General features: G+C 48.9%; 1 protein-coding gene across 1 annotated transcript; it reads right to left on the reverse strand.

Moving 5' to 3' along the window:
* Window positions 1-8586: 8586 nt before the first annotated feature.
* Window positions 8587-10116, reverse strand: SOX4 (SRY-box transcription factor 4; the record flags this gene model as incomplete). The annotated part of the gene is made up of 1 exon (XM_080611209.1): window positions 8587-10116. One exon carries the CDS (start codon window positions 10114-10116, stop codon window positions 8821-8823), a length of 1296 nt encoding a protein of 431 aa, XP_080467335.1. The 3' UTR covers window positions 8587-8820.
* Between the last annotated feature and the right edge of the window lie 651 nt (window positions 10117-10767).

Below are 10767 nucleotides of genomic sequence, written 5' to 3' on the forward strand. Positions count from 1 at the left end.
ATGTCTATGCAGGTTTTGAATATCTCCGGGGAAGGAGACTCCACAACCTCTCTGGGCAGCCCGTTCCAGTGTTCTGTCACCCTCAAAGTTTTTTCCTGATATTCAGATGAAACTTCCTGTGTTTCAGTTTATGCTCATTGCCCCTTATCCTCTCAGTTGTTTCTTCTCCAGACTAAATAGGCCCAGCTTTCTCCACCTTGCCCCATAAAAGAAATGTTCTGGTCCCCTAATCCCCCAGGATAGGTAAACAAAGCACCCAGTTTATAAGACTTCATGTCTGAGTTCTTAAAAGCTAGGAGGGACCTCAAGCAAAGAATATTTTCATGCTTCTTTTCTCTTGAAGCTGACCCAAAAGAACAAAACCAGAGTTTTAAAATACCCAGGATTCCTCTTTTTTTTTTTTTAAAATGAGAATGTATAAGTTTGTTCTGATGCTGTTCCACTACCTTGTTTTCTAGAAACCTCATACATTTTAAAGTTATTAAAAATCAACAGCAACAAAAAAACCCTCACTCAAACCAATCCAAAGGAAAGCAGCATAACAAAATTTTCTAAATCACATTGAGTCTTGGACAAAGTTTGAAGGAAGACCTGGAATTAAAATGAAGATGCTTATTTCTGACCTCCTGTTTTATCCACTGTACCACTCGTTTCCCTACAGCTAGAACTATGTAAGTTCTTTCACTAGAAAATAGTCATGTTGCTTTCTTATTACAGAAAGAAGGTTTTTTCTGAAACAATTGAATATTTACGGAAAATGCATCCCTCTCTGGATATTAAGCCCTAAAGTTACATATATAATGTTAAATTAGTTTGCCCTTCTTGGTACCCTAAGCAAGTCCAAATCAATGTCACCACAGGAGCAATACCTCAAATGCCTTTTTTCTGAATCACAGCAGTTCCTAGTCCCGAGTCTGAAGACATCTGGATACTCTTTAATGGATGTAAACTGATCCAGACCCAGGTGTTCAAGTCTGGAGAAATGCCCAGATCCCCCTTTAAACTGCTATTCCCTTTGTCACTCACCGGGTCCCACACTGTCCTCTGTAACCTGCTGTCATCAGCATATCGGTCACCTGTGTCTGGTCAATGCATCCTTGTTACCAACCACTGTGGCTGCAATTACAGCTTCAACAGTTTCAGGGTCCTGAAAATAGTTGGATGTTTGCTTCCCTTTCTTGAGAAGGACAAACCATGAGCTGCAGGCAGTCGCAAACTTCAGGCAGGCTGCTACAGCAGAAACTCACTCTACTGTGTTTTCTCTGGCACATCTAGAATTTGCCCATTTGAAAAATGGGGTTGGGCTTTAACGCAAGTCTACAGGTTTCGGCGAGCTGTGCTGAGATCATGCAGCCAGATCTTGTCTGGCTTTATAGCAAACCCAGTTGTTCAAAGCAGTCAACCTGAGCAACAGCCTTTTAAATTATTCAGCTAGATATCAGCTGTTGTCATTTAGCTTTCAGAAATGCAGTCACAGTTTGTACCCAGCTTGATGCTATTTTTGAGGCAGACAGTGCGCAGAGATACCCTCATCTGAGAGCCTTGGACAAAGTCAGGATGATGAGGTAGCATGGGTAAATCTTGGATACATTGTAAATCAGATTTCATTCTACTGCCACACATTAGGCAACATGCCCTTTGCAAGGGAAGGAGATGGATGCTGAAACAGATGAAAAATGGTATCTGGAAAGCAGGAAAATCATAATGTTCTGGGTCCACTGAATGGGAATTTTCATCTTTAACATAATATTACCAAATGCCTTGTAAAGATGGTTAAGAAGACATTCATGAAAAAAAAAGGCCAGAGGAAGGAATGTAAACTGGAGACTGGGTGGGGAGAGCCCAGGAAGAAACTGAGGAAAGATAAGAAAGACCAACATTTTTTCTTCCAGGTCTACATTAGAGGGGCACTGCCAAAACAACAAAGCATAGCTTTGCCAGTATAACACACGTTTTGTCTAGTATTTTGCTGCCATAATGGTGCCAAACAGAAGTCAAAGCCCACAGCTCACCAGGCTGATGCCCAGTCTGAGTTTTTCCTTCTGTCTAATTCCCATAATTTTGAAAGACTCATAGGCGCCTCTTGAAACCAACCTACCTGTCTTGCTCCTATTTCTGCAAGCCCTTTTCCCCCTCCTGTTCAAGCAAGCTAACACTGCTTATGATGAGGACAGGTTACACAGGGGTGCATGAAGAGACTGATCAGCATTTGTTAGCTATCAGCAAATGGCATCAAAGATGGGTTATGGACAACTAACCTCCTCTGTCACAAACCAGCAAGTGTCACTCCACCAATAGCTGCTGTTATATTGTCCTTTTCTTCAAATAAACTCACTTAAAAGGGAAGATGAAACAGGAGCCATTTGGAGTTTGTGGATACTCTTCTGCCGTGTGGGAGAATTAAGCTTTGTTTGCAAAAACATGGAGGAGCTAGTACAGGAGGAGAAAGGATACTAGAAATGAGTATGTTGGTAGGAAAAAAAGGCATAGAAGTGACTCAGAATAGGATAGTCTAGCCAAATATGTAGTGTTAGGAGATGTTGCATAGCTGTACCTATGAGTTATGCCTAAATCACATTTCAGGGAATTCTGTTAGTGTAGGTTGGTTACTGTGTGTTCAGTAAACACTACTTGCCTTGAGATACTTACATACAATGCAGAGATCAGAGCAGTTACTGACTGACTAAGTCCTGAGTAAGTCACCTTTTGTGCCATGGTATGCCCATCTTGGAGACAACTACATTTATTTTCCTCATGTTGGTGACAAAAATCATAGCTGATGTTTAGAACTCATTTGAGGACTCCGGAGAGGAGAGGGTGATATGGTGGGAAGTGGATAATAATTTCTGAACTCTGGCATATCAAGATGATCACAACATGTGTAGACCCAGCAGGTCACATTGTAATACCTTGCTAATGCCTTCAAAGCTTTTCAGAGACCTTTATGGAGTTACTCTACATGAAATATTAACCCTAACATATGCTTTCAAAAACTAGATTCAACGTGCACAGTAAAGAGCCCTTGAGAGAAGGGTTAAGCACTAATCTGCTTTTTTCACTTTCTTGTGGAAGGAGATGTGGCAGTGAAGGGGCTTGCCAGCCTGAAGGCTCTGTACTCATCTGGCTCCTACTGCATCATGTATCACGTAAGTGTATGTCACGACAGCTAATGGGGAGGCTGCAGAGGCCTCTCTCTCTTCTTGGTCAGGCCATTTCTGCTGGAAGTGTAACAGGGGAGTACAAAGCTTGCAAATGTACTCAGTATTGCTGACTCTCAGGGAACCCTACTTTGGTGTTGGAAAAGAAAGAAAATACAATATGGCCGATGCATGCAGTCAAATCACCCGCTGCTTCACAAGGAAGAGAAGGAAATTAAATGATACACAGGGGAGACAGGCCTGATTACTGAAATTATATATACATTCTTGAGGTGAATAGTCTTCATCTAATTTGCAGGTAAATTAATAATTTACAAAGAAAATAATTACTTAAAATTAATGTCTATTAAAAATAAATTTTAGTGACAGACATGTGCCCTGTTACAGTGACTTTTTATTTAAATATTCCACTTGAATTCTTTTCTGTATCTCAGTGCACTATGAGATAAGCTGATGGAGAAACAGCAAAGAGTGGCTTAGCAAAAGCTGAAGAAGAGACAAAGTTGTCACAGTATGAGAATGGACAAAATTATTTATACCAAAGTTGAAATAGAAAACAGAAACTTCATTTTTTCACTCAGCACACAAACTAATTCACTCAGCATTACCACAAGATACTGTGGAGGCCACAGGCAAGAAGGGGATGCTGTGGAGGATTTAATAAATTAATGGAATAGGATATACTGGTGACGATGACCATGTGTGACTGTAGAAGTCTCTAAAATGCTGGTTCCCAGAGTGAAGGCTTGGCAGGGTAGGAGCAATTTTGCTTTGCCTTGCTTGTTCAAGCATGGTTGCAGCTTACAGGAGCAGGACTGGGGCCTCTCACACTGGCTGTGGCAGAGGCCCCGGCAGCAGCAACAGCAGGGCAGCAGGAGGAAGAGTAGCAGATTTCTTGATGCTGTGGAAATGCACCTCTTTGTAGGCATCCCCCACTGGCCCATGTCCAAGAAAGGATACAGTGTTAGGCAAGCCTACAGTCAGGCACCAGCTGAAATTCCTAAAATCTAGTTTTCTTTTACACAGATCTCCATTAAAAAAGCTTTGCAATAAATTTGCTAGCTTTCACATTTGCTAAAGGGCTACTACTTTTCCTCCCAAAACAATTATGTTAGAAATATGGTCTATAAGAAAAAAGGCGTACATATGGTGACATATCCTTGTTTAGCTTAATTCTAGGTGCTGGTGAGAGATGTGCCTTGAGCCATATTGCAGGCAGCTAGGAATGCATGAGTATTTCCCGTTTGTGTATATTTGCACATATATATATATATATTTTAGCCTGACTTCCACTTAGCTATCTGGAGGCAACAACTTGTGTCACCAAAGAGTCCCCAGAGAAACAATAGGTTTGGCAACACTGGACTTCATTATAATTGAGAAGAAAAACAACGTGTGCAGGAAACCATAAAACCCCTCAAGCTAACTGTAGCCAACGGCACACGGGCCCGGCTCCGGGAGGGGAGGGCATACAGTCCAGGCCTGTTTCTGCGAGTGACTGCAGTTTGGTGTTGGTGCTGTCGCCCATCCCATTACTGTTCGCTCTCGTCCTCGATTTTGGCTTGTGGTCAGACTCAAGAACAAACTGACCGATAACCTTAGTTATAAGTGAGGTTATTTTTCTGAGTTACAACCTTTGCATGCAGGAGCCGGGGAGCTGAGGCACACACCCCCAGCGGGGAGCCTGCTCGCTCTCAACCCCCTCCCTGCATCCCAGGGGATGGGGAGTGCCGGGGGGGGGGTCAGCAGCAGGGACGTCTGCTTTGCAAGCGACCTCTGAAAGGAGCGGCCCTGCATGAAAAGAGGCTAACCGGGAAACCTTCGGGCAATCGACGGCATGGGTTTGCAGGTGGGGGCTTTTTGCATGGTAAATATAACACAGGAATTCACGAGGATAAAGTAAGGCAAACATTAACCTCCTGTGCCGGTGGCTTTGCAAAACAGCCAGTACGTCTCCTTTCGTTTGCTGCTCTTTTTCATGGAAAAGAGTTTATGGCTCAAAGCCAGCTGTAAATTACCAGCTAAGTGAAACCATTATGTCAGTGGGATGCTTTAATCGGTTTACAAAATACTGTTCAAGATACGATGCATATCCGTGGGCAAGAGGGGAACGCAAGCGTGTATCAGGGACACCCCCAACGGGGTCACGGGTTTTGGCCCAGGTCGGGACGCACTCAGCTTGGAGGCAGCAGGGAGGTTGGGGCAAGGACCCCTACACACCACCCCGTCCCTCAGTCCCTCCGACTTGCGCATTCTCCCTCCTAACAGCGTTGATGGCCCTGGGTTTGCAAGCGCTTTCATTAGAAAGACTTCATTAAAGGTGCCCCGGAGAAACTGGTATGGATGGAGGATGGGCGGCGGGACCCCGCAGCTGCCCGGGCCCAGCGGCTAGCTCGCTCCGGAGGCTTTCACCCGGAACGCCAGTGCAGAAAAGGAAACAAAAGGAAAAAACACGTATTGTATAAGGGAAAATGACCTCCACCTGCGCTACCTGAGGAGCAGCACCGGAAGGAGAGGAGCTGCTCGCAGTCTCCCGGCTAACGCGCTGCCGGGAGCTTGGGGGAGGCAAACCCCACCCGGCCCCAGCTACACGATCCCTCCATCAGGAGCCGTCCGCGCAGCTGCACACCACCGCCGAGCCCGGGTTCCGCGGCACCCACCCGCCACGGCCCTGGAGGGGGGGGCGGTTCGGCGACACGGCCGCTCCTCCTTTGGCTCCTCCCGGCAGGGCCGGCCCCGGGGCGGTGGCTCCTCGCTGGGACAGTGGCGGCGAGCTGGAGGCTCCGCTGCCAGGAGGAAGACAGATCGCTATTCGGAGGGGGCAGGGGGCGTACGAATGATGACAAGAGCAGTCCAGTGTTAGGGTTCAGTTCCAGCTGATTTTATTTCCTTCCCGAAGAACAACAACAACAACCAAAAAGAAAAAAAAAAAAACAACCAAAAAAAGAGAAAAAGAAAAAGAGAAACCAAAATAAAGAAAAAACAAAACAAAACAAACAAACAAAAAAAAACCCAAAAAACCAAATCAAACAAAACAAAAAAACCAAAACAAAAGAGCGGTTATTTACAGAAGGTTTATCAACAATCTGACAGGCAGTGAACTTGACATGGTTAGCTGGCATGATCTTTTTTTTTCCTTTTCTCTCTTTTCTTTCCCAACATTGCGTTGAGGGTGATCGTTAAGATTTAAAAAAGAAAAAAAATAAAAATCTACACAGCATATTGCACAGGATGGATGACCAAAAAAAAAAAAAAATAACAAAAAATAACAAAAAAAGTTAAACCCTTAACGGAACCACCTCATTAGGCAGACGTCCTAGTGCCTGTCATGTTATATTAACATACATAAACACACAATCTTCTTTTTTGCTTATTATAATACAGACTTAAATGTACAAAGATGTTTTCACTTTCTTCATCTTAAACACAACAGCTATAAACCTGAATACATATGCTATCATCATGCCATAAGAGACTAAAACAATTATATTTAGCGACAAGTAGAAAGGATTAAATAGTCAAATACAAGAATGAAAAACGCAGTACATAGTGTCGCGAACTCAAACCGGCATTTCGATAGATCCAGTGGTTTAAACGGCACGGGTTTGCTTCTAAAAAAAGTGCAAAAGATGTGGTTTACAAGTTAAAGGTACAGGATCCCTTCTCTGTAAATGCACCAGTTACTGTACTTCATTTCGGGACAGGCGTGTCTCCCCAAAACGGTGGCACACGGTGTGTCCGCCTCAGTCCTCCCCTGCCCGCTCCCCTCCGGACCCCCTCAATAAAGGCGGGGGGCTGCGGAGCGGCCACGGGCGGCGAGGGATGCTGTCACTTTAAGATGCCTGCAGATTGGAGTGTAAACATGGACAAAAGAGGGGCTGACTCGTGGGTGCGTGAGAGTGTGAGTGAGCGTGAGCGCGCACACGCGGGTGAGATACTAACCAGCGGCCCTGTTGTTAAAATCAGGAAATCCAAACAGCGATTTACACCGATTTACACCCCCTTTATATATTTTTTACAAAAATACACTGAGAAAATAATCAAACGTTTTAATCTCTCTTCTCTTTTTGTTTGTTTTTTTCTTTTTTTTTTCTTAAAAGTGTCAAAAGTCTACATTTAAATATAAAAAATTAAAAGTTAAAACTCTAGCCCTTCAGTGAAGGAGACATAAAAATGGTGCGGGTAACAACGAGAACTACCAAAAAAGGACAAAGAAATACAAGTCAAAAATGTTTGGCCAGTATAAATACGTCCACTTATAAAATGGCATCCGATTACATTTACAAGGAAAAATAAAAACAAAACCGAAAAACAACACGAGGATGGAGCATCGGTGAGAAAAACCAGTCTTTTCATTTACAGCTATAAGGAACAAACACATACATACTCTGAGAAAAAAATTTGGTCCTGAATTTTCTTTTCTTTTTTAAAAAAAGTCCAGCACAGATTTGAGTTGCGTTTGAATCCTTTAAAGAGTTAAGAATGAAAAAAAGCTGGTGATATTTTTGTAGGAATCAAACATAGCGCCATCTATCTGCTTTTATATTATCCTAACACTAGGGTTTTTTAAACTGTTCAACAGTCTTACAGAAATCTTAAAAAGATAGACAGGATAACATGCTATATTAAACCCCACCAGTGAAATAATCCAACACCATCACAATTCTGAGTAAGAAGAAAAAACCTACTTTTTTTTTTTTTCCGTATTTTCGTGTTTGGGACTTTTTTTTTTTTTTTTTTTTTTTTTTTGCAAAAGCCGTCGCCCTCAGTTTCCCCTGTACCACATCACGACAGAAACTGTTCCCATTCGGTCTCTGTTTCCAAAGAACTTTTCAGTGTTCTTGAAGTTTCGGCCTTATTTTTTCTTTCTACACATGACATAAGGTGACCGAGAAAAGCGCTGCCGCCACCTCAACCGTACGTGCAAATCCGTTTCAGTTTATTATTATCTTCCCCCCACCGTATTTTCAAGACAGCTCTCAAGTGTGAGTCTGGCTCTTCTCCACTTTACCGAGATCTCAGTCCAGCTCCCAGCTCCATCCGTCTCTTCCTCCTATCATCGTCGCCTCCTCTCACCGCTTAAGAAACCGGGACAGGATTTCTCCCCCCAGACGCGAACCTTGCAAGAGCTTGGGTGGTTTTTTTGTGTTCGTTTCCTTCTCTCCGTTTTTCCAAGCAGTTCAGCTCGCTCTTTCACGCCAAAGGGCGAATGCTCAAGACATCCAGCGTGCGTTTAGCACAATGCATCGCTCCCCCTCCTCTTTATTCATATAAAGTGGGCAATAACAAAGAACCCAGAGGTGTGTGCGGTTCACCCACCCCCCTCCCCCCCCCCCGTCTCCCTTTTCAGTAAATAAAAAAGGGAAAAGGCAGCATTTAGCTCTCGCCAGTCTCTGAAAATGCAACATCGGAGGAGGGGGGTGTGTTTGTGTGTGCGGGTCCGTCTCCGGCTGGGGGAAGGGAACTGCTGGCCTTTCCGCAAGCAGAGGGCGATCCTGCTCTCGCCGCCCAGCTCCCCGAGCACCAGCAGCAGTCTCAACAGCCCCTTCCCGGGGAAGGCGGGGGAGAAAGGGAGTCAAAGGAAAGAAAAGAAAAGAAAAAGGAAAACAAACTCGAGAAACGCGCCCGGCGGTGCCTCCTCCTGCAGCGCCCGGCTCCTGCCTCAGTACGTGAAGACCAGGTTGGAAATGCTGGACTCCAGCCAGTCCCCCGAGATCATCTCACTTACCTCCGGCGTGCAGTAGTCCGGGAACTCAAAGTGAGAGCCCGAGCCGGGCTCGAAGTTAAAATCCAGGTCCCGGTCGAGCACCGAGGAGCTGAAGCTGCCCAGAGACATGCTTTCAAAGCCGGGGCTGGGGTTCAGGTCCAAGAGGTCGTCCTCAAACTCGTCGTCCGACGAAGAAGAACCAGAGGAGGAAGAGGAGGAGGAGTGGCAGGACGCGGAGGAGGAATGCGCCGTCGAGGGGGCTGGGGAGGAGGCACGCAGGCTAGTATAGCTGCGGTGATCCGAGGGCGAGCCCGAGCCGGAGGGCGAAGGGCAGGCAGCGCCGCCGCAGTCCCCGTCGGGCCGGCCCGCCCCACCCCCTCCCTCCTCGTAGAGGCTCAAGGGGTCTCCGGCCTCCGCCGAGCTGCTCAGCGTGGGGCTGCCGGGCACGGCGCCGCCGGGGGAGGCGGAGGCGGCCGCCGCCTGCCCACTCCCGAAGATGTAAACTCGCTTCAGCTTCTTCTCGGCCAGCGGCTTGCCGGGGCCCGAGGGCGCGCCCGCCGCCCCCCGGGGCTTGTACAGCGCCTGGTGCTCGGGCGGCAGGAGCGCGGCCGGCGGCTCTCCCGGGAAGGGGGCAGCTTTGCCGCCCGCCGCTGCCTTGCTGTGGGGCTTGCCGCCCGCGCCGCCGCCCGCGGGGGAGGGCTTGGAGCCGCCGCCGCCGCCCTTCTTCGGGGCGGGCTTGGCGGAGGCCGCGGAGCCGCCGCTGCCGCCTCCCGCGCTGCCCCCGCCGGCGCCGCCCCCGCCGCCCTTGTCCGCCTTGTCGCTGGGCTTGGCGGAGCTGTTGCCCGACTTCACCTTCTTCCTGGGCCGGTACTTGTAGTCGGGATAGTCCGCCATGTGCTTGAGGCGCAGCCGCTCCGCCTCCCGGATGAAGGGGATCTTGTCGCTGTCCTTGAGCAGCTTCCAGCGCTTGCCCAGGCGCTTGGAGATCTCGGCGTTGTGCATGTCGGGGGACTGCTCCATGATCTTCCGCCGCTCGATCTGCGACCACACCATGAAGGCGTTCATGGGCCGCTTGATGTGTCCGCTGGGCGTCTTGCACCAGCTCGGGTCGTCCGCCTTCCCCCCCGTGGAAGCAGTGGAGCCCGGCGTGGGGGAGGAGGCGATGCCCAGCTCGATGCCGGCCCCGGAGTCGGAGGTCTCGGCGGCCAGCAGCGCCTCCGTGTTCTCCGCCGTGTTGGTCTGCTGCACCATCGCGGCGGCGGCAGCGCGGGGCTCGCCGGCGCTCAGCGCCGCACCGGCGCGGGGCAGGGCGCGCAACTTCTCACAGCGGTACTGGGGCGGCGGAGCCGGCCGCAAAGCCCCCCGCGGCCGCGGTCCCGCTCCCCGCACCACTTATACTTCCACACCGGCGCCTCGTCCCCGGCGGCGCGATCCTCTCCCCCTCGAGGCGGCGGCGGCAGCGGCGGGGCCGCCCGCGGTCAGACACAGTGACAGAGTTTTTGCAAAAGCCGCGCCGCGAGCCGTCCGTCCAGGTTAGCTTTTTCCTTGGTGAGTTACGGGTTTGGGATTTTTTGGAGGGGAGGATGTCCTTCTGCTTTTTTTTCCTCACCACCTCGGGTCTGCCCCCTCCCTGAAGCAGCTGTGGTCCAGCAGTTCACAAGTGCTTTCCGCCTGCTCGCGGCGTTTCAGCAGAGTAGCGCGCCCGCCGCACAAAGTCTCTCAGCGCTGGGCACGGCCAGCATGCACCGGCGGCGGGAGAGGGGGAGTGGTGGCAGGGGGGAGGCGGCTGCGGCGCGCCCCCAAAGCCCCGAAAACCCCGGCTCCAGGACTCGTGGTGGTGGTGGCGGCGGGTTCGGCGGTCAGGAGTTAGTGCAGGTAGGATTTGGCAGTTACGAGGCGCTG

Source organism: Psittacula echo (assembly GCF_963264785.1).
Source record: "Psittacula echo genome assembly, chromosome: 2".
Taxonomy (NCBI): Eukaryota; Metazoa; Chordata; class Aves; order Psittaciformes; family Psittacidae; genus Psittacula; species Psittacula echo.